General features: G+C 37.7%; 1 protein-coding gene and 1 pseudogene across 2 annotated transcripts; both read left to right on the top strand.

Annotated features, from left to right (window-relative positions):
- The first annotated feature begins 2,669 nt into the window (after nucleotides 1–2,669).
- On the top strand, nucleotides 2,670–13,076 carry LOC119981889 (pseudouridine kinase). 2 transcript variants are annotated; one of them, XM_038825030.1, is made up of 12 exons: nucleotides 2,670–2,703; nucleotides 8,021–8,140; nucleotides 8,378–8,576; nucleotides 8,683–8,808; nucleotides 9,261–9,363; nucleotides 10,192–10,239; nucleotides 10,668–10,765; nucleotides 10,857–10,971; nucleotides 11,130–11,212; nucleotides 11,731–12,292; nucleotides 12,476–12,631; nucleotides 12,822–13,076. In XM_038825030.1, the coding sequence occupies exons 3-11, from the start codon at nucleotides 8,493–8,495 to the stop codon at nucleotides 12,532–12,534; spliced, it is 1,278 nt and encodes a 425-aa protein (XP_038680958.1). In that variant the 5' UTR covers nucleotides 2,670–2,703; nucleotides 8,021–8,140; nucleotides 8,378–8,492; the 3' UTR covers nucleotides 12,535–12,631; nucleotides 12,822–13,076. The 2 variants fall into 2 exon arrangements, with proteins under 2 accessions (XP_038680958.1, XP_038680961.1); XM_038825033.1 differs by lacking the exon at nucleotides 2,670–2,703 and having other exon boundaries at nucleotides 8,104–8,140; nucleotides 8,683–8,803.
- Nucleotides 13,077–20,761: 7,685 nt separating this feature from the next.
- LOC119982141 lies at nucleotides 20,762–22,205 on the top strand (annotated as a pseudogene).
- The last annotated feature ends 2,850 nt before the right edge of the window (nucleotides 22,206–25,055 follow it).

Here is a 25,055-nt window from a genome sequence, read left to right on the forward strand (position 1 = left end):
TACCCATCGTGAGCCACTTTCTTCGAGATGATCCTTATGTCACAAACCAATAAGAGTAGACACTTTACTAGAATGCAAGAATCATACACGAAAGGAGGTTGAGCATACTTTTGGCATACTTCAAATGAGATTTGCAATAATGCATGGGTTAGCTTGTTACCTCAAGCCTCATTTGAAATAATGCATGGGCTAGCTTGTTACTTCAAGCACTCAACACTTAATGTCTAAATGATATAATTATGACATGTATAATATTGCACGATATAATCATTGAAGATGAAGGGCATTTACATGTGCTCAATCGAACATTACAGACATATATGAACAGGCTAAAGATAGAGATTTCATTAACCAACATCCATGCATCCAAGATATAGAAAATACATATTCAACTTTAAGTTGGTATTGTGGAGTATTTGCAGAACATTTATAGTTATTCGTAATATATATTATTATTTGAATTGTTTATTTTATTAGTGAGTGTAATTATTTTCTAAATTTTGATTGATGTTCCATTTATGTTATTTTCACAATGTGACTAATTTTTTTTTCACAATTCGAGCTCAATCCTCTTTTGTTCAGATTCATAAAAAGCTTCCATTTCTTGCATACAAACTTCCATTTATTGCTTCGCGATCATAAACTTTTATTATGCCTTCAATTTGTCCCCACGCATCTTGAGCTTTTCAACTTTCCTGTCACAAATAAAATCACTAAAAAGACTATAATTTTCTTGCCTTTTTGTTTGTTTGTTTTTTTTGTTTCTCCTTCTCTGTCTTCTTTCCTATCGGCATCTCAAGATCAATAAATGTGTCAAAAGGAGTCGTATGTTCATCTAAATTCACCAAAGTAGGCGTAAACAGGGGCGGACTTACTAAGAGTAAACTTTTGGAAAATTTACTTTTGAGTAATTTTTTTATATATATTAAGGATAGACCATGAATTACAAAAAAAATTAGGCCTAATTGCCCATCCTCATTTTTGGATTTTTTTTCTATATTAATGATAGACCATGGATCATAAAATTGGGCCTAATGAAATTTTAGCCCATCAATACTTGAAAATATGGGTTAAAAACCCAAACTAAACTCCTAATTTATGGGCCCATAACCTTTTGGTCCTTTTCAGCACTCTTCATTGTTCATGTCTTTCACTAAATTTATGAGTTAAATCAACCATACATTTTTTTTTAAATTTCTCTAGAGTTTACCTACTTTTATTCTCACAATCACAATGCGACTCGCTGAAAGTATGATACTTATCAATTGATGGAGCTTTGGTCAGATCCGTCGTAGAAGATAACGCACACGCATGTTTTCGATTTGGTTGGATCATTAGTTGTGAACTTTGAGAAATATAATTTTGATGCTATTCCAAATGAAAATATCATAGAACGATTTCAAAATATGAAAATCGTGGAGCACAATTTGTGAATCAACTTTCAATTATTACTTATCGCTATTCTAATAACTTTGGATTTTTAGTGTTGTTTTCCATCATTTTGAAGTCATACTTAATCAACAAAAAAAAAATTCAGGGTCACTGCCCTCGAATCCCTGTATGATTTTGCCCACCCTGAGATAATATCCTGCATCTGTCTCTGGGCGTAAATTGAGAAGATGTAGTGGATTGTTTCTTTCCTCCAACTACCCCTTCAGTTTCAAGCCACTTCGACTAGTATCTCAAAACATCCTGACAATGCAAAGTGCTCCCAACAATTTCTCCATACATATTACATAACACTTACCTTCTTGAATATGTATAAATGAATGAACAAAGAACATCATAGAACAACATCAAAGTATATATATATATATATATATCAATGACGGTTACAACATCCCGAAAAAGTATTTGATTGTGCACGGAATATCAAAACGAGTTCTCAATAAATTATAATATTCTTAATTTCAGGTAGTTAAACAATGCATTTGGAATAGGTAGTCCATTGAAGGCCTATGATATGGAATTAAGCTCAAATAAGCCTAAGAGATAAAACTGTCGTTTGAACAGAAATTCTCTAAACTAATGGAACTGCCTCCGTTTGCCGTGGTAATTACGAAATTGTAACTAGATTTCATTTTTCACAGTCCTAGGCTCAACTCCCACGTCTTTCAAATTTTTCGGAGCCACCCTCATGAGCCAAAGGCTCCGTAATTGCCTGATGCTTGTGGGACCGGGCACTCGAGTGTCTGAGATTTCTCATAGAGGACAGAATCTAATATGACCATATCTTGGATGAATTCCTACTTTAAAAAATAGATTTTTTTAAAATTATTCTAAAAAAAGATAATTAAAAGGTTAATCTAAGGGATAATGAGACTATGAGAGGGATGAGATAAGAATGTTATTATTGTTGGTAATCTAACCCACCCATTATGGTAAAGCATGTCTGCATGTGGACAGAGTAAATGAGCTAGCTAAAAATAGCCATGGTGTGTTAATGCATGTGTGTAGTGGCCAAAACAAGGCCTGGCCCACTAAGTCTAGAACATTCAAGTCCGCCAGTTTGTTTTGGATTAACGGACTCGGAGCCCATACACACAGATTCGGCCCAACAGTAAGACCTAGGCCCATCTCAGATATCGACAGACGCCCTCTCACCGTTTCCGCCTCTCACTCTCACATTCGAACCGCCACTCCCTTTAGCCCCCGTCTCAAAGTCTCTCAACCCGACGGACACAGAGAAACACAAAAGAGAGGTAGAGTGTTACACAACTAAGTGTAACTGAGACTGTTCACAGAAGCTTAGTAGGAACAACTACAACACTGCACCAGAATATCCAGGAAAGGTGATCTTGAACTTCAGATATAGATTACAGTCCACCATACAAGTCTTAGCTACCAAAATACACAGGGATTCGCCTGTTCGAGAGGGCGGCTCTCCAAATAAGGAAACAAGACAACAAGATAATCTCTTCACACCAACCCTAGAAAACATCAGAAAATATATACTAAGTCCTAAATTGATCTCAGCCTTTAAACGTTCTTCTCATCCAACGGCTGTCACTCTCAGAAGTCAAGCAAAAGACGACGTCGCATGACACGAAGTCGTGACAATACCCTCCCCATCAAAAGACCTTGCCCACAAGGTCGGGGAATTGCTCCACCAAACGAGCGTAGGAAATCCAAGTAGCTTCCTACGCATCCTGTCCGTGCCATTTAATCAGTAACTCTGCTGCAGGAGCATTGCCTTGTTTAATCAAACGCCTATCCAACACTATTTCTGGTAGAGGTAATGGCAGTCCTTCATCATTAGTTGGTGGTAAGGTAGGTGATGTAACTGGAGTACTACCCAGGTGTTGTTTCAATTGTGAGACATGAAAAACAGGATGGATGAGTGAGGTAGATGGCAGGTCTAGTTTATAAGCCACGGTACCAATTTTCTGAAGTATAGGAAAAGGACCGTAATATCTGGGCGCCAACTTAAGATTTTGGCGTTGAGCTACCGACATTTGGCGATAAGGCTGAAGTTTCAAATAGACCATATCACCAACTTCAAAAGAGATGGAAGTACGTTTCTTGTCAGCAAACCGTTTCATACTGTTCTGACTTTTTGAGAGGTTATGGCGCAAGACATGCAGAATCTCTTCTCTAGAGCGCAGGTATGAGTCGACGGCTGCCACAGCCACTGTGCCCGGAACATAGTCACACAAACGAGGAGGGAGTCGCCCATACACCACCTCAAACGGAGTAAGTTTCGAGCTGGAATGAGTAGTGGTGTTGTAACAATATTCTGCTAAAGGCAGCCATTTGAGCCAACTCTTAGGGTGACTTCCAGCAAAACAACGTAAATATTGCTCCAGACTTTTGTTCACCGCTTCGGTTTGGCCATCGCTTTGGGGATGATAGCTGGTTGTGAAATTCAACTTGGTGCCCTGCAATTCAAACAGCTTAGTCCAAAAGGCACTAGTAAACACAGAGTCACGATCCGTTACCATAGACTCCGGAATGCCGTGTAAGCGAAATACATTATCCAAGAAAGTCTGTGCTACTGAGGCAGCGGTGTATGGGTGGGAAAGCGCCAAGAAATGGGCATATTTCGAAAGTCTGTCTACCACCACTAAGAGAACTGATTTGCCACAAGAGACGGGAAGTCCCTCCACAAAGTCAAGACTAATATCTGCCCAAACTCGAGAGGGTATCGGCAGTGGCTGCAAAAGGCCATAGGGCTGTGTGTTCAGATATTTGGTGGTTTGACAACGATCACAACGCCGAACGAAAGATTTAATGGAGGCCTTCATTCCTGTCCAATAAAAGTCCCGTTGTGCTCTCTGTAAGGTTTTATCATAACCAGGATGACCAGCCAAGGGGGAACTGTGCATTTGCTCCAGAATTTTATCACGAATGCCATTGCCACTACCCACCACCAACCGATTCTTGTAAAATACTATGTCATGCCGTAGGCTGAAGTGTTTGCAGGCCATAGGATATGCAATTAACTGCTGTAACAGCCGCTGCATCTCTAAATCTCCTTCATAAGACAACTTAATATCAGATAATAAATCAAGAGTGGGAATGGTGATCGCACAAAGTGTTGGTTCTGGTGCAACAACTTCCTCTTGCCGCCTAGAGAGAGCATCCGCCACAAGATTCTCTTTACCTTGCTTGTATTCAATCGAAAAATCATAACCAAACAACTTGCTAAGCCACTTTTGTTGTGCCGGTGTTCCTATTTTCTGTTCCAACAGGAATTTCAAACTGTAATGGTCCGTACGGACGGTAAAGGTATGTCCCAAAAGATAGGCTCTCCACTTTTTGATTGCGGATACTAGAGCAAATAATTCTTTCTCATAGGTGGAGAGATTCAAGGCTCTACCTTTAAGAGTAGAACTGAAGTAAGAGATTGGTCGTCCACCTTGCATAAGTACCGCCCCAATACCGCTGCCCGAAGCATCACATTCGATCACAAAAGGCTGTGTGAAATCCGGCAATGCCAAAACAGGGGGTTTTGCTACTGCCTCCCTCAGAGTCGTAAACGCAACCTCCGCGGATTCGTCCCACACAAAGGCATCTTTGGCAAGGAGTTTATATAAAGGTGCTGCAATCATTCCATACCCCTTAACAAACTTCCGGTAGTACCCGGTTAACCCCAAGAAGCCCCGCAAAGCCTTGACTGATCTGGGGGTCGGCCACTCGAGCATTGCTTGAGTCTTGGTCGGATCAGTTCTGACTCCCTCCTTGCCAATAATATGGCCAAGATAGCTCACCTCATGCACCCCAAAGCTACACTTAGAGAGCTTTGCAAACAGCTGATGTGATTGTAAAAGATCAAGGACTGTGGCTAGATGTCTCAGATGGGCCTCCCGTGATTTGCTGTACACCAGGATATCATCAAAAAAAACTAGGACAAACTTCCGGAGATATGGTTTAAATATTGTGTTCATCAAACTTTGAAACGTTGACGGTGCATTAGTCAACCCAAAGGGCATAACGAGAAATTCGTAGTGCCCCTCGTGAGTCCGAAAAGCCGTCTTTGGAATGTCCTCCTCCACTACGCGGATTTGGTGATACCCGGAACGCAAGTCCAATTTCGAGAAGATGCTGGCCCCATTTAACTCATCAAGTAATTCATCTATAATCGGCATAGGAAATCGATCTTTGATGGTTTCCTTGTTCACAGCCCGATAGTCAACGCACATGCGCCATGTGCCGTTCGCCTTACGCACTAATAAAACTGGGGAGGAGAAAGGGCTAACACTGGGACGGATGACTCCAGAATGAAGTAATTCTCTGATGATCTTCTCAATTTCAGCTTTCTGATAGTGTGGATAGCGGTATGGTCGAACATTGATTGGCGGAGTACCCTCTCGCAAGATGATTCTGTGATCATGAGTGCGATATGGCGGTAGGCCCTTAGGTTCAGAAAAAACCCCAGTATATGTTAATAAGAGTTGGTGAATATCCTCACCCAATACCCCGTGGACTACACCTGCATCAACATCAAGCAACTGTAGTAACACACCATGTCTTTCCAATGCAGCAAATTTTCCAGACCCCGCAGGAGAGACTACTGTGCCTGCCGAAGGCTGGAGCCCGACCAACTTGCACTGCCTTGCCCTGTACACAAAATCCATTGTCAATGTTTGGAAATTCCATTGCACTACCCCAAGTTCACGAAGCCACTGTATCCCCAGTACCATGTCACACCCCCCGAGAGGAAGAACTAAAAAATCGGCACAAAATTGCACCTTCTGTAGGCTGAAAGTCACCGCACGATTCTTTCCTTGACAGCTCAGAACATCTCCATTGGCAATTGTAATAGGCACTGGCGGATGAGGATGTAGGATTAACTGTGCCCTCTGTGATATGAGAGGATCAATAAAATTATGGGTGGAACCCGTGTCAATCAAAACAACAAACTGATGTATCCCAATGCGACCCACCATACGCATAGTTCGTGGAGAAGGGGTTCCAGATAGAGCATGTAATGAAATCTCGGGGCTGAACAACGAGGAATCTCCAGTCACATTCATCGGGCCTGTTATGTTTCCCGGTTCAATGTTAGCAGCCTGTTCTGTAGCCATAACTCCCCCTTCTGGAGAGAGAGTTTCATCAAGAGTTTCAATCAAAAAGAGCTTCGGGTTGGGACATTTGTGGCCTGGCGACCACTTTGCATCACAGCTATAACACAATCCTTTCATTTTCTTTTCGCGAATTTGTTGATCCGTAATACGTTGCACAGACGCTCCACGTGGAGGAAGCACATTACTACTGACCTCCGAAGAGGAATAAGAAGTTACACTAGGTGAGACAGTAGAACTGGGTCTTGCAGTCATGCCAAACCCTGGGTAGGGCAGAGAAAGGACTGGTGGAGCAGCTGGTATCGCTGGAGGTGTTGTGGAGAGTGGTGGAGTGATCGGGTTATCGGCTTGATGGGAGAAAAGGCCCATATAAGGGCTACGGCCAGGCCGTCGAGCCAGTAACAGGGTTGCCTCTTGCATTCTGGCCATTGCTTGTGCGGTCACCAGAGACTAGGGCATCAGCATTTTAACCGTGAGGCGAATTTCATCTTTCAACCCTCCCAAGAAAAAACTCAACTTGTGGGCTTCAGTTAACTCGGGCACCCTAGCCACCAGATCTTCAAAACGAAGCTGATATTCTTCTACGGTGCCAGTCTGCCGGAGTCGGACCAACTCTTCCATTGGGTCCTCAAATAAACTTGGCCCAAATCTGTTCTGCAACGCAGCTATAAAATCAGTCCACGTAGGTGGATGGCCGGATGCATGAAGCTCACGAGACCATATGGCCGCACGTCCGTCCATGTGATACGACGCAATCAGTACTCTCTATTCTAGCGGAGTTTGGTAATAGGTAAAGTAGAGGTTAGCTTTCTGCAGCCAAACCACGGGATCATCACCTGTATAACGCGGGAAGTCCAACCGGGGGTTCCGATTGTGCCCAGCTCCTTGAAGAACGTTGTTATCTCTGCCACGGTCAGGGACAGGAGCCACTGGTGGGGTGGCCAACGGAGGGGCTGGATGATGGTCTAATTGGTTAAGCCGATCCGCCATGGCCTGAATGGCTAAATTTTGGGCTTCAGATCTAGCAACCTGAGCATCAAAGCGGGCAGTAAGATTGGCAAGAGCCTCCAACAGTTGTGAATGGGAATCGTCTCCTGGCATTGCGCGCGTTTTCACCATGAGAATCGGTGCCTCTGATACCAATTTGTTACACAACTAAGTGTAACTGAGACTGTTCACAGAAGCTTAGTAGGAACAACTACAACACTGCACCAGAATATCCAGGAAAGGTGATCTTGAACTTCAGATATAGATTACAGTCCACCATACAAGTCTTAGCTACCAAAATACACAGGGATTCGCCTGTTCGAGAGGGCGGCTCTCCAAATAAGGAAACAAGACAACAAGATAATCTCTTCACACCAACCCTAGAAAACATCAGAAAATATATACTAAGTCCTAAATTGATCTCAGCCTTTAAACGTTCTTCTCATCCAACGACTGTCACTCTCAGAAGTCAAGCAAAAGACGACGTCGCATGACACGAAGTCGTGACATAGAGATTCAATTGCAAGTGTTGTTTTTGTGCGAGTGTTAGTGGACATGTCGCTGCTGTCAGATCTCATTAACCTTAATCTCTCGGATTCCACTGAGAAGATCATCGCTGAGTACATACGGTACGTCTCTTCTTGCTCTTTAATTAATCAACAAATGATACCAGTAACAATTACTGCTTGATTGCATGAGAATGCTTCGGTTATCCTCAATATTTCCTTTATTTAATATGATTTTCCTTCAGTTAGGTTTTGTTCGTTTGTGCTTTTTGTCTCCCTTATCAGATCGAGTTTTCTTTTTAAAATTTTCACTTTTGATAGTGATGAAGTGTATGCAACTGTTTTACACTAATTTTACAGGAAAAGATAAATTAGAAATTGTGCGCATCCACCGATCGAAACCGAAATCGAGGGTTTCCCGAAAGAGGAAATACGCTATTGAGCTAAGAAGTTCGGAAAAAGAAAAAAAATAAAAATGGAGAGTAGTGCGCGCGGAAGATTGGAATCAATATCTCGTCATCTCTTGCAGCCAAGGGAAGCTGATCATGCCATTCACCCTGTTAGATTTTCTTATTCATAATACTTCAACTTCTGATGCTCTCTATTTTGGTCGTCTTCTTTAATTGGAGTCTAAATCTTATGGATTCACAGTTTTTTTTAATTAGGTTTCACTGAAGGCTGGAAAATCCGAAGATGAGGAGGCGGAACCAGTGATCATTGGGGGAATGATTTTGGACATTCATGCTACACCTTCAATCCCTACGAATTCCAGAACCACTACTCCTGGCAAGGTTTTCTTTTTGATATGAATTATTGTCAAGATTTTGATTAAGGAGTTATTTCAAATGCAATGTGCTGTTCGGTGGGTCACGTAATGGTGGAAGTTTTGCCTAAGTTCCTTGTCATTGGCAGATCACGATAACTCAATGAGATTGTAATTTTTTCCTTGAATTATTTGGTGTAAATACATTGTCTTAGCCGATGCCAGTGCCCCACAAACTATTTTTTTTTTTAAAATTGTAACTTTTGTGATGCTATTGATGAGAATTAATGTTGGTGCTTTCCTTCTTCTTGTTTTTTTTGTTTAATTTAATTAAGCTGGTTGGGGTATGGGATTCAAATGCACCACCTCTAGTGAGGTGAAGTGGACAGTGGCTGATCCCAATCAATGTATGTGAAGGCGGGTTAGGGTTCAAGAATTTAATTTTTCTGGTGTTTACCTTATAATCGACTGTTTATTCAGGTAAAATATATTTTAGGAGGCGTGGCTAGGAATGTTGCTGAGTGCATGTCCAAGCTTGGAACAAAGCCTTTTATGATTAGTGCTGTGGGACTTGATATGGCAGGTGATTTTATGGCAACCTCTTTCTTCTTAGTGTTTGACAAATCAGTAAAGGGATGACATCTTAAAGTACAAAGCTAGAGGGTGCTCAGATATCCAACAATGATAACAAATTAATAATCATTGAATTTTGAAAGAGTTTGATTATTAGCCAAATGGTAGAGTTGCATTGCCACCACCACCAGGACACTGCCATACTGTTATTTGATTCCAGATGCACAGAAGATGATGGATCAATCCCCTTCCATTGTTAAATATTAGAGACTCAAATTTTAAATTTAGCCCTATCTGTTTGTAAGTGTAACTTCATTGAACCTCTAGGACATGAAGGAAAGCATGCATTTGCACACTTATGCATAGAGCAAGAGAATGTTTCTGTTCTAGTAAGCAGTCAATATGAAGTTATCCATATAAAAAGCAATAAATATGAGTTTGAACTCGGTAATTACAAGTTTACAACCTAGGCATCGTGAGTTATACCACTGGGACAACATAGCCTTAAAGTGGGGGTTACTGACCTACTGGGTAACAGGGTGTACATCTGTCCTTCCATAACACTACCACCACCATTGGAGCCTTTTCATGACTTTTACCAGGCAATGAATCCATTAAGAAGCTGTAAGCTTTAAACAATGGAAATGGTGGCCTTGTCTCTTTTGTTGTGTTGATATCTGAAACTTCTATGTATTACCTGGAAACTATCCTAATCACTGTTCCTCATGTACTATACGATTTACATGTAAAAGTTTTTTGTTGAAATGTGTTTCATTCTACGGGTAGAAAAAATAGCTTTTCTCTGTAACTGCCTGATTTCATTGCGTTCTTTAACTAGGAAATTTGTTGCTGGAACAATGGAGGTCTGCTGAGCTATCAATAGAAGGTCAACCCTTTCATGTTTACAGCCTTCGACACTTTCATCTGTGGTCACTATTACTTTGGTTACATAGCATAATCACAGTTATTATTCTTTTTTCTGTTTTTCAGAAATATAATTAATCTTAATTGCTGTTGTCTTTTCTTGGGGTTTTGAAAATCAATTATGATAGCATATCTCGATACTTTCAGAGTTGGAAGAAAGAAAGAATTAGTTTCATTTTTATCTGGATGAAAACCATAGAGAATCATAAAGTTTTTTTCTTCGGTGGTTCACTGGTTCCTTATCACATGAATGAAATACTGAAAAAGTATACTCTTCACTGGTTCCTTATCACATGAATGAAATACTGAAAAAGTATACTCTCTTTCTGGTATACTGAGAAATACTTTACAACAACATTCTAGTTTTTCCTCACATAAATTTTGGTGTAGGCATTCGGAAGCATCCAGATATCGGAACAGCTGTTGTATGCAACATATTTGACATCAATGGAGAATTAGCAGCTGGTGTTGCAAGCGTAAAAGAAATTGTGAGCTAAACTTTATGGCTCCATATAGATTATTTATGATGCCAGCTTATAAAGCCAATAGTACGGATCTTAATTGTGTTTATTGGTACAGGAAACATTTCTCACCCCTGAGTGGATTCAGCAGTTCAAGTGCAATATATGCTCTGCTCCAGTATTAATGGTTGATGCAAACTTGAATCAATCTGCTTTAGAAGCTTCATGTCGAAGTACTTTCTAATTTTTTAAATAATAACTTCAGACATCCTTTCTCCTCAATCTTCTTATATGAATCAAAACTATTAGTTGTGATTATTACTTTTTCCTATTTTCATTTTTTATTCTTATTTACAAACTACCATCTCTCTTCCCTCTTGGTCTTTTCCAGTGGCTGCAGAATCTGGTGTTCCAGTGTGGTTTGAACCCGTCTCCGTTTCAAAATCCAGAAGAATTGCCTCGGTTGCCAAGTTTGTAAGTGAAATTATTTATGCTCCATATACATTTTAACCATTAAATAAATAGTGTGGTTTTAGTATGCACTCAGGATACTGGTCGTGCTTTCTAGTCCTAAAATGTCCAGATCAGAAGTGTTTCCACTTTCACTTATTTTAGTTGGTTTTCATGTAATTCATCCCGTTTAAAAATTAGTCAATGCAAGGTTGACGAGCATTATCATTCTGCTATGCTTGTCAATGTCTTGTGGTCTGTAGTTCAGATAGAAAAGTTAGGTGTTGTTGTTTACAAACTATTCTCCACCTGCTGATCAAGATTAAACATTCAACAAGATGGACATTGAGCTTTTGTTTTGGACCATTCTGAAAGTCCGGAGGCTATAAATATGTGTTTACATCGTACCTTGCATTATTTGAGTTTTATGTTACCATATTTAATATGTATTATTAATTGCCATTGATTTAGGGTTAGAAAGAAGTCCTTTTATAAATGCATATATAATATATTGAGATCAGAACCTTGATTTCCCTCTACAGGTAACTTTTGTCTCCCCTAATGAAGATGAACTTGTAGCCATGGCAAGTGCTTTGGCTCCTGGAAATATGCTCAACACAATTACAGAACCAAAGAGAACTAAGCCTTCGATACAATGTCTGTTTAAAATGCTAAAACCAGCCATCTGTGTTTTGCTTGAGAGAGGTATCACAATAGTGGCTGTGACTCTGGGATCAGATGGGGTGTTCCTATGTTCGAAGGGAATTCCTAGCATCCAGAGAATCAATGTGGCGAGAACCAAACTACATGGATTTGGTAGACAGTTATACGAAACTGTGGCATCAAGATGTTCCTCAAATTTGCATCCTCTTGCAAGAGGGTCTGAGAAAAGCTCTCATCTTTTTGTTATGCATTTCCCAGCACTTCCTACTTCGGTTGTGCGGCTTACTGGAGCTGGAGATTGCTTAGTTGGTGGGGCGCTTGCTTCCATTTGTGCAGGCTTAGATGTTATGCAGAGTCTGGCGGTTGGTATTGCAGCAGCTAAAGCTGCTGTTGAGTCGGAGACCAATGTGCCTTCTGAGTATAATGTAGCCACAATTGCAGGTGCGTACGAGAGCTCTATTCAACGGGGAGACTCAGTTGCTTCTAACTGTTGTGTCGCTGAATGATAACTGCCATTTGTTATACACTTCACTTGTTTCTGTGCTTAAAACCAAAAAACGAGAAAGGAACCAAATTCGAAATGGAATGGAGCTGAAACTATTGATCGATACTTCTTTTGTGCAGATGATGCAAGAGCGGTTTACTCTGCTGCCAAAGTCATATTCAACCACTCAATGCTATGACACGGTTGACAGGGATCCATTTGAAGACATACTTTTGCTCAAAGCTACTGGTGACTAAATGCCTGGACTTAGTCCTCCATACTCCTAGGAATGCAAGGTTTTAGCTCTCTCTTTTCTTTTCTTTTTTAAAAATATGGGTCTGGGATAACACCTTACCACGATGCGCTACATATGATGAAGTTTGGCAATAGAAGCAGTCACAATTGATTAATAGTATAACTGAACAGACTAAACCTGAGGTCCTTAAGTTAATGAAGACATTTTATTGGTTCCTTCTGTTTTAGCAGGGGAAAGACGTGACAGAGGAAAGGAGAACTATTGACATGTGGTGGTGATGTTTTCAGTATTGCGTTGAACTATGTATATAGCAACTTGCGTTATGTGATAGTGTATATATGTATTTGATTAATAATATGCTACGAGAAGCTATCATCCGCCTGTCTTCAAAATGGCTAGATCGCCAGAAAAGATGGCACGTTTTTGTTACAAAATGTTTGGATTTGAGTTTATGTATTTCAGAGTAGAGATCTTTTTGGCTACCATTTTCGTTAAGTTATTTGATTAATGTTTGGATTGAAAACTTGTTGGGCTGTTTTTGGATGATACACATTGGACTGCTGCTGGTTAAGGGGGGATCTAAGATGGGGAAGATGTTTCGAGAGTTTCATTTATTTCTGGCTTAGAAGGGGTAGCTCCTGGACACCCTTAAAACTGCCCTTCTGTAGGAGCAAGGTATATAGGAAATGCCCAATGGCTTTTACATTAATTATGTGCATGATTTTCGTAGCATATCATAACTAAAACCCCTCTACTTCCCCAAAAATCCTAAATCAATTCTCAGACATCAGTATACTTGGATGGGGCACCAAGAGTTCCTTCATGGGTGGGGCTATGGATGTTGGCAATACTGATGCTCCATTACCATAGACTGATCTCTGGCTGTGCCGGTCCCTTTGCCCCCTCAACTACTTGATTTCATGTTTGGATTGGGTGAATTACACATGGTACAAGAACATCTCTCTACTATCTATGAGTTCTCTACTATCTATGAACTCAAGGATAACGTCGTTTTTGCCAAGATTGTATGTTTTTTTTTTCAGCTACTCAAATCCAAACCATTGGAACCCCTTAGAGGTTCTAACGAAGGAGCACGCAAATCTAAAAAATGCATAGTTTTCCCTTCAAAAGTAACTTCTCCGGTCAGGAAACTCATTAGATATTTACTTAAACCAGTAGGTCATTGAGTAGATCCCACATTAGCCCGAAGACGTTGGTCTCTAACTAGGAAAGCAAATGCTTGTTGCTTTGTCTGATTCAATAATACCGCTTATCCTAGTGAGTTTTACAGTCGACTTTGAGTTCATAGATGATGGCTCCCTCGAGGGTACAAGCGAGCTAGCCCCACCTTGCTAACATGGCTACCCGATGGTGAAAATGGAAAATTGGGGTGGGTGGTGCTTGATCAGAATGTGAAGGTCGTCAAGTTTTATTAGTTGATTGGGGCGAAGATCAAGTTTTATAAGCTGATGGGTTATAGATGCCAAGGTCTTGAATCAATGGAACCACTGAGAGGTAGTGCAGCTAGTCTTCGGCTTGGTTAGGCGCTCAAGTTGATTGTGTGCTCAGGGTCGAATCTAGTTATTAGCAATTTTTTGATGGTCACGTGCGTGTGGGGGCTTGCTAGTGGGTTTCGATCTGCTAGCAGGTCTTATGCATTGGGCATCGGCCCAGGACTTACCCTGTTGGTAGTTTCTGTGAGCATAGGTCTGCCAACCCAAGGTTTACACTCTCTTAGCTATTCGAAAGGCATGGTGGGCTAGGTGATTCCTTGGTTATATGAAAAAGAAAGTTTTGATTCAATGGTGGATTTGTAGACTGATGGGTTGGGCAAAACCCATCACATATAGTTTCATGTAAAACGATGATATTACTTTCAGTGGGTGGCAACCTTGCGTAGATAAACAGACCGCTAATTTCATCTGTGGTTTTTTTCTAATATTTATTTGTTTTTTAATTACATGTTATGTCACTTTGGACTCCAATTATTAGTTTTTTGAAACATCAAGGACATAAGTGAGAAATTTTGAACTTCAAGGATAGTGAAAATCTTGTAACTTCAAGGACATCACATATGAGCTTAGTCAAATAATAATTATTCCCAACTTCAAAATGTTCCAACTCAATCTCCCAAAGTTCATATTTGTTTCAATTTCATCACTCGAGTAAATTTCATTAAATTTGGTCAATCAAATTGCCTACATGGTGACTTGACCGTCCTTGTCGACTCTTTTCAAACGGTAATTTTTTCACTTGCTTGTATATTAATTAACATGGAACTTAAATTTCTTTTTCATTTCAATTTTGAATGAAATCAATCTGTCTTGGTCTTAATTTTCAGGTAACCACAAATACTATCGAGCAATCCAAGTTCCAAGAAATAGGTGATATATGAGCTCACGATCCTACTTTAATCAACTTATATAATCTAATAGCTGTATAGCATCGCTCTCATACGGACGTATAACAGTGGTGTCCAAAACAATAAGCCCCACTGCTGTTCACTTTTCCAGAGATTATTCAATGAAGAAGAAAGCGGCCGAGTTACAAATACTTAATTAACATAATCAATTTGATTAAATAATATTTTTGAGTAACATTACAGAATCACGTAATGAAATCTCTATTTATATAAAATGACAATTCAATGTGTGTGTATGTATATATATATATATATATAATTAGAAATTCTCCTATGTGAACCAAAAATATGTATATATATATATATATATATATATATATATATATATATATATATATATCTTATCTCTACTCTAACAGTAGTTGTTGATTTGAATTTCTTCAGATTGTGCTTCGGGTTGTGAGGTGAGATGTCAATTATGATCAAGGCCAAATATATGCAAAAGAGGGCAAGTGGTGGATGCAAAAAGTGTGTGCCTCCTGGAATCTATACTTGTCCTTGCTATGCCCACTTGACCACGCATCGTGGTCAACACAAACTGTCCTTAAACCTAAAGGAATTACAAATTATGCTTTCTTTATGATTTTGGAAGAGAATGAAGATGATGTTTCTTGCCTTTATTTTGAGCATATTATATTATGTAGATGATTGTGACCAAGACACTGAGTAATCTTTGTATTTATATGCTGCAGATATACACATCAAGAATGAGCATATTATATGTAGATACATTGCAAAGTTTGGGCAATGCAAACTTGAATATTAGTTGCCAACTTATTTCAATTTGTCTTTTTATCAACTTAGTTACATTATTAGATTTGCGATGTTGTTAAGTTTTTAATATGTTAAGTACGTGGTTGCTATGTATCATGTCCTTTATTTATTTTTTTTACACATTCTACACATCAAGAAGAGCCCTTACAAGTATGATAGTTATACAGAAGATACTATTTTTTAAGTAGTAATCATTAATACATTGCGGGCAAAATCAGTATCTCGCAATCGTGCAAGCTCCTCCATGTATGTATTGCACTTGAAAGTTGAAAGCGGTAGGTGTCAATGAGACCTTTCTTCTTCTTTTTTGAACTCGAAACAATGGAATATTGTGGATTGAATAGTAATCACACTCGCATAAGAATATATGGACAACCAAAACTTCATATTTGGGTCCAAACTAGGTGTTTGCATATTCTCCAAATTTGATTGGAGGTTCAAGTCAAGAGAAGTCTTCCTAATGAAAATGATAGTTTACATATTTTCCAAATTCGTACATGTCGCGCGTGTAGGGCGGGTATCAACCTAGTTATTCAATGAAGAAGAAAACGGACGAGTTACGAATACTGAATTAACATAATCAATTTGATTAAATAATATTTTGAGTAACATTACAAAATCTCGAAATCAAATCTCTATTTATATAAAATGACAAATCAATTCAATGTGTGTGTATGTATATATATATAAAATTAAAAATTCTTCTATGTGAACCAAATCTATATATATATATATATATTATCTCTACTCTAATGGTGCGTTTGATACGAGGGTAATAGGGTGTAATAGTTACAAGGGTAATTAAATTTTAAGTTTACTTGTGTTTGTTATGTCAGTATAACTTTTACTCCTGTAATAAATTTTAGTAATTGAGCTTATTTTTTACACATAAAGTTTACTAGTGGGGGGACCTGGGTAATAAAAAGTAATGAGAAGTTTTACTCCAACTTATTACCCCTTTAAATAAAAAATTCTAAAAGCCCATAAGTTATATATACACATATATAACACACACACATATATATATATATACACACACACTCACATATGCACTGTCTGTGTGTATATACACATACACACACACACACACATATATACACATACATACACACACATACACACACACATATATATACATATGCACTATCTGTGTATATATATACACAGACAGTGCATATGTATATTATATATATGTGTATATATGTATATATATACACACACAGACAGACACACACTCACAAATGCACTGTCTGTGTGTAGACACACACACACACACATATATATATATACACACACACATATACATACACACACATATGCACTGTCTGTGTATATATATACATATATATATACATACATACACACACACACATATATATACATATGCACTATCCGTGTATATATATATATATATATATATACATAAATTCTCCTATGTGGACCAAGTTTGTGGACTTGTTTTTCAACCATAGATGTGGTGGGTCCCATAATAAATGTGGGGCCCCCACTTATGTTGTGAATGATTACAACCATTGGATTTTGGTCCACAAACTTGGTCCACACTTTTGGTCCACATAGGAGAATTTCTGTATATATATATATATATATATATATAATACACATACATATATACAAATACACAGACAGTGCACTGTCTGTGTATGTGTGTGTATTATATATATACATACATATTTTATATAAATATAAATATAAATATAAATATATACATATTATATATATATAAAAATAAATAATGTCGGGCTCGGGTTGAGCCAAAATTGGCCTGAGGTGTCTGGCTTCGGGTTGGGCTGACCCAAAAAATGGAGCCCATACCCGCCCAAGGGGTCGGGCAGGGCCGAGCTCGGACCTATGCCCGCGGGCCAAATGATGACCCCTACTCTTGTGTTACGTCTTTGTCATGGATTTGAATGTTATCAGATTATTTTGTTGAAATTGTTAACAATTGTTATTATATATATATATATGTCTGATTGTGTGTGTATATATATGCATATGTATCTATATTTTTAAAATTTTGGTACATGATAGTCGTAACAATAAAAAACATAATCTCACTTTTTTCTAGTTTTGTTCATTACAATAATAACAAACAAGGGTAATGGTATTACACCAGTAATGTATAGTCGTAACAAACAAGAGTAATGAATACTTGGATAAATTTTACCCTTCTTTACCAAACAAGGGTAACACTTATTCTCCATAATTATTATTACCCTTGTAACATTTATATGAGTAACAAATTATACCCCAAATTCTTACCCTCTTACCAAACGCACCCTAACAGTAGTTATTTGATATGGATTTCTTCAGATTGTGCTTCGGGTTGTGAGGTGAGATGTCAATTATCATCAAGGCCAAATATATGCAAGAGGGCAAGTGGTAGATGCAAGTGTGCGTCTCCTGGAACCTATACTTGTCCTTGCTATGCCGACTTGACCACGCATCGTGGTCAACACGAAGTGTCCTTGAACTTAAAGGAATTACCACAAATATTGTTTATTTACCATGTACAATTTATTTAGATATGACGGTCGTAGAAGAATAAAAGCTTAATTAATTAAGAATAATAGTAAAAAATTTCAATGATTTTGTTACTTTTTTTTGTTTTCTATTTCTCATTGTCCATTGCTTATGGACGAGTTTATTATTGTTAGACTTCTCTTTAAAAATAATTCCCGTGCATAAGACTTTCACAATGAAGAATAAAGACGGACCAAAAGAGGGTCAATTACCCACCAATTAAGTTAAAATCCTACTGCCATGTGCCATCTGACAGAGTCTTCCAAAAGCAAAAGTCAAAATCATCTTGACTCAAATAATCAATGGGCCATATTGAATGATCTTAAATATTAAATAATAAGAACTAACTATTAAGTAATAACTATTAGTATTACATAATATAATAACTAATATTAAAATATATATGTATGTAAATTATATATATTTAATTAGTTCGGTCGGTTTGGTTATCTTAGTTAATAGGAAGGCCGACCATATATTCGGTTTTTGCAAGTCATAAGAACCGGTCAATTGGTTTTATATCAAACAAAATGCTAGAACCACCCAAACCCTAAACCCTAAACCCTAAACAGTGTTAGATGTCATAGCAACTGGGATCCCAATGATCCCATTGTTGAGGTTAGATGTATGGACAACATTTAAAGTGCATGTGGAGTGTGATGGGCTCCACATGCACTTTAATTTTCGTCTATACACATTGCTGGGATATTTATCTTTATGGCAAAATAGGTTCTATTGATTTATGTAACTCTGTTTATTCTAAGATATTAAGGTTATGATTGTTCACCCCTTTAACCAAGGAATGGTAATGAGTATTACACTACTTTAACACCATCACCACCCTTATATATTGCCATGCCATGCCTTCTCCAAACCCAAACCAGTTGAATTTGAATTTGAAGAAACAAGGCAAATCCATGTGATGATGGCTCGCAAAGAGGCTCCATTGATGAGGAGTAGTTCAATGAGGAATTCGAGAATAGGGATCACTATAGCCATTGTCATCTTTCTTGTATGCGTATTTGCCTTCTTCTTCCCTAATGGGGTTCTTGATTCCGATCGTCTTCATCTCCTACTTGATAATAAATTCTATTCAAAGGTTCGAATCAAGCAAATCTAATTTCTTTTCAAGTGTGTTTATTCGACGAGCAAGCTCAAATTTAAGGAAGCTAGAGCTAGCTGACGTTCTTTAATTTCCTAGTTAGAGTTCCAGTCGTCAAACTAAACTTCTTGTTTTTTTTTTAATCTTGCTCATATTGATATATGGAGTCTTGCTCAAACTTCTACAGTTAACGCTTATCAGTATTTTGTGATCTTTGTTGATGATTATTCTAGTACGACGTGTTATTTTATATTGAGTTAAATATGTGTATATAAAGTAATATATATTAATGTGATAATCTCTCAAAAACCTCTCAAAACAACATCTCTTTTTTCATGGTGGCATGAGGGAGGAGTCGAGATTCGATGCATCTCTTCCTCACCTAAGGTACCTCTACGTTTTTTTTTCTTTTTTCGTTTTTATGTTTTTTTCCTTCCAGATATGAAGGTTTTCTCCTTAGATCTGGTGTTTTTCTCCATCGTTTGGGTGGTTTCCTCCCTCACTCGTTCAGATATGGCTTTTCTGGACGTTGATGTGAGATTTGTTGGAGGCGACGTCCATCTTTTGGTAATTTTGTTCAAGGTTATGAAAAAAGTGTTTCACTTCCCCAATCTTATCATTTGGGAGCTTTTGTGACAGTGCACCATAGTGCAAATTATGATGCTTCAAGGTCACTATATATCTACTTCTAAGAAAGAGTTATCTCTTTGTTCCCGCTATTGTTTTGGATTTTTTTTCTTTGTTCTTGGTACATGATTTGTATTTACTTGTTATGTTTTTGGAGGTGGATCCTCCTATTATCATGTAATCTGTAATCTGTGTTGGTTTGTTCTAATACAAGTTTCTTATTGTCATAAAAAAATATATATATATATATATTAATGTACATAGATTTTACGAATATAACTATTTTGATAGTTGAAAAATTGACGACAAATTTTTTGACATAAACAAATTTTTAACTAGCGGCACTCGAGTTTTGACATTTCTTAACGAATCGAGCCCATGCTAAACTTTTCTAGGCCTTACCAAGCCGGAGCTCGGCTTGAGCCCTATAAAAATGTGGTGAGCCCAACTCTTCTCGGCCCATTTAGACCCCCTAATTTTTATTTACTTTTGGTATTAATTTCAACGATAATATCTTTTGCTTTTTTTTTTTCCTTCTTGTTTAAAATTTTAATGGCATAGATTGTATCTTTTGCTTGATAGATTTTAGTTCTGCAACCGTTGACTTATTATGCTTGTTTGTCTGCTCCGAGTTTGAATTGGTTGCAGATTTTGGCAGTGTTTTCATGTGCTAGTTTATGTAGATATAAGGCATATATATATATATATATATATGATCCTGAGTGATCATGTTAAGGCCTGATTTTGATTGAAATCACTCTTTTTATCACTGTTTTAAGTCTTCGACATGAGAATGCATTGTTAGGATTAATTTTTACATTGTTTGTTTTCCCTTCTAACTGTATCAATTTCTGCTAGGCGAAATCAGCTCCGACTGAATCATCCGAGCTATTCAACATGTTGAAAGCTGAGGTTTTGTCAACATCAGAGAAGAATGTTGAACTGAACAGGCAGATTAAGGAGTTGAAGCTTCAACTGGCCGAGCAACGCAACGATAGCTCGCACCAAAAAGCTGGGCCTTTTGGCACTGTCAAGGGTGTAAGAACAAATCAAACAGTTGTTCCTGATGAATCAGTTAATCCAAGATTAGCAAAGATACTGGAAAAGGTTTCTGTTCAGAGAGAGGTTATAGTTATAGTTGCAAATTCAAATGTGAAAGACACGCTGGAGGTGTCGTTTAACAGTATCAAGACAGCAGGCATACCAAATTACTTAGTTGTAGCTCTGGATGAAGAGATTGTCAAGTTTTGCCAAGAAAATAACGTCACAGTGTATAAGAGAGACCCAGATGAAGGCTTTGATTCAATTGGGAGAAGTAATAGTGGCTCTGCTGTTTCGGGACTGAAATTCCGAATCCTGCGGGAGTTTTTGCAGATGGGTTATAGTGTTCTTCTTTCAGATGTTGATATTGTGTATCTGCAGAACCCATTTGATCATCTGTATCGCGATTCGGATGTCGAGTCCATGACTGATGGTCATGACAACATGACAGCATATGGATATATAGATGTTTTTGATGATCCTGTAATGGGTCGCTCTCGTTATATTTTCTCTACCCGGATGTGGGTTTTCAACTCTGGTTTCTTCTATATAAGACCAACAATGGCTTCAATCGAGCTTTTGGATCGTGTGACAGGTCGACTTACTCGAGATCCAAACCTCTGGGATCAGATTGTTTTCAATGAGGAACTATTTTTGCCTTCACATCCTGGGTATGATGGTCTTCATGCTGCCAAGAGAACAATGGATTTCTATGTCTTCATGAACAGCAAGTCCTCTTTAAGATTGTAAGGAAAGATGCTGACCTCCTTAGCAAGTTGAAGCCAGTTATTGTTCATCTGAATTATCACGGTGACAAGCTTACGCGAATGAAAGCAGTGGTGGAATACTATGTTAACGGCAAGCAAGATGCTCTGCAACCCTTCACTGATGGCTCGGGCTGAAAGATAAGATGTGGCGAAGTGAAATGCTTTATAAGACCCCTAATTTTATCAGTGGCTTTCTCTTTTTTTCTTTTTCTGTTCTTTATTTACTTTTTAATTACATGTGTTATGTCACGTTGGATTCCCATGATCACATCTAGGGATGGATCCAGCCTACCCAGTATACAAGGTCGAATTTATACCAAAAGTGAAAAAAAATATAATAAAAAATATTTATATTAATTTCAATCGAAAACCAACTGTTATATTAATCATCTAATTGTCATTAGGAACTTGAACAAAAATCTTTCTCAATATATGGCATCAAATAATCATTAAGTCATTCGCCCATTCAACTACATAGTCGATGTATCACAATCTTCATAGCTTAAAATGCCCTTTCTACCGTTGCACTTACAACCAGTAAAGTTAACGCTAAGGTGATTAATTTGTATGCCAATGGATATATCAAATTAATTTTTGTTTTCACCATCTTTTTAGCAAAACATGCCTCCCATAAACATTTGAAAATACATCGGACATGCGCATATTCAGAATGTAAATCTCAAGTTGATTCCCAAGCGCAAAAATACCTTCCAGTAGAAATCATCTAAATATAATCGATCACTACCATGCTTTTTCTTAGCAACGTGATAACACTACCATGCTTTCATTCATGACCCCCAATTCTTTTTTAAATTTCAATTGCGTAACCCTTTTCCCACAAATAAATTATCATCACGTGGAGCAGCATAAGAACAACTATATTGTGCCTTAAAAAGATAGCAATACAAGCAAAAGGATGCATCTTTTTCTACGATGTACTCTAGCCAAGCAGGGTACTAACTGAACCAATCAGGATTAAACCTATGCCGGTCATTGACAAATAGGCACTTTGCTGAAAATTATGGTTATGAGGTTGACAATGACCTTTTTGTAAGTACACTCTTCGGTATTCATCGCTATCATTAGAATAATAATTTTCAGATTGAAGGTCTAAGTTCAGGATCCGAAGGTAAATCACATACCCCTTCTTCAAGTTAGGGTATTCAGAATGAGATGAATCTAGTGTTGATTTTCTTTTGTAGTAGCTCCAAGCCTGCAAAGGTTGACCCAAGGTCTAGCGTTAGTGGGGTCTAATTTATACTTGTCAGTGAAGGCCCATGTCCTCTACTGTCAATCCACGAGCCCATGGCCTAGGAAGCTCCTTCACCAGCCCATAATTTTACCAAGGCCCAGTGCATGTCAGCTCAACGTCCACATGTCTATCACGTAATCTGAAGCTCTATAAATAGATAAGGGCCCCCCACATTAAAGAGGAGAACTTTGGGAGGTACGTTGCTCTCTCTCTCTAAATTCTTTCTATTTTCTACAAACCTCTCAGCAATTAGCTGACTTGACTGCCAGAGTTTCGCAGGCCGACACCACATCAATGTCAAGTTTCACGGTTTGTTTTGAGTGTGATCTTTACATGATTGATATGTAAAATATTTGTTGCAATGGAATGAAAATAAAGTATTTATTGATCGAAATACGTTTATGTGTTTATGTTTTATCTCTTTATAAACAAAATCAAGTAATATATTATTGAATTATTTTATATTATACTGTTATATTCGTTTTTTGAGACACTTTTTAAAAAAATTGGATCATTATTGTACAATATAATATCTTAAAAACAGTGTTCATAAACTGAGTATATATAATAGCAAAAAGATAATAATTGACCATTTTCATAGGGATGGCAACAACTATTCATGGGGTAGGAGGTGGGAATAGTCATTACCTCCTTCAAAGGAAAGACGAATTCCCATTACGACTTCTGAAATCAACCAAACATAGGATTGTTAATAAAATGGTGTGATGATCATTAGCATTCCTTGGTTAAAGGATGTACCAAATGCAACATTAATTATTATTTTTTTGCTTTAGCCCACCTATTAGGGACCGAAATGTACTTAGGTTTGGGACCCTTATTGTCCTTATGTATTAATTAAAAGTAATGATCTTAAATTGAAACTGGCAGTCAATTTGGGATGTGCTTTGCTTAACCCGTTAACCCTAGCAATTAGGGACCAAATTATACATAGGTTTGGCACCGTTATTGTCCTTATCCCATTAATTAAAAATAATAACATTTGATTCAATATTAGGATGTGTATTTTTTTTTGGAGGAAAAACAAGAATTTCAATGCATAGAACCAGCTTTTACATATTGTAGAATCGAATGAGCTAATCTAGCTAAGTGATGGGTTACATAATTACCCGACCTCTTTATATGTGAGAAAGAGCAACTATTAAAATGCCTAACTCGATCCTGAATATCTTGAAGAACAACTCGACAAGGGTGAAAAGAGTTTGAATATTAGGATTTGTATTAACTCTGTGTGTATGTTATTGATTAATATATTTTTTAAATATATAGTCCCTAAAAATTTGTGTCAGTTTTTCCATGTTAGGTTGTTTGATAACTCTATTTCCAAGTAAATATGTAATTACAAATACCTTATCAATTATTGAACAATACGGAATTTCAGTTTTTTCTTAAATTTAAGTTTAGGTGGTTTATTAGAAATTAATTAGAAGTGTTAGATATATAATCTCACACCAAGCGAGGTGGTTGATAAGAAAAACTTAAAACTTCTCTCAATCAATAAATGTCTTTTATGGATCATGTATTGTTATCTACAATGAACCGATCAACACAAAGCGAATAATTTTCGTTTCCTGATTTGGGTGGGTGAAATTTCTAATTTAAAGCAAATGAATATTTTAAAAAAAACTTAAAATTTTGATTGGTTCAGTCTATGATTCCCTACCTACCAAACAAAATAGGGTACTTGTAGTACCAAACTCTACTGATTTCTGTAACTCTAAATGTTTGTTGTAATACATTAGCGGGGTATTTGGTTGGTGTTTTGAAGAGAAATGAGGGTAAGATAAGGGTGGGATTAATATATTTTCTTGTTCGATTGAGTTTTGAAGGGTGGAATTCCAAACTCATTCCACCCTCTATTTTCCCTTGTGGAGAATAACAAAGCTCGCCAAAATAGTGAGAATGACTATTCTCTGATAA

Source organism: Tripterygium wilfordii, chromosome 2, assembly GCF_013401445.1.
Source record: "Tripterygium wilfordii isolate XIE 37 chromosome 2, ASM1340144v1, whole genome shotgun sequence".
Taxonomy (NCBI): Eukaryota; Viridiplantae; Streptophyta; class Magnoliopsida; order Celastrales; family Celastraceae; genus Tripterygium; species Tripterygium wilfordii.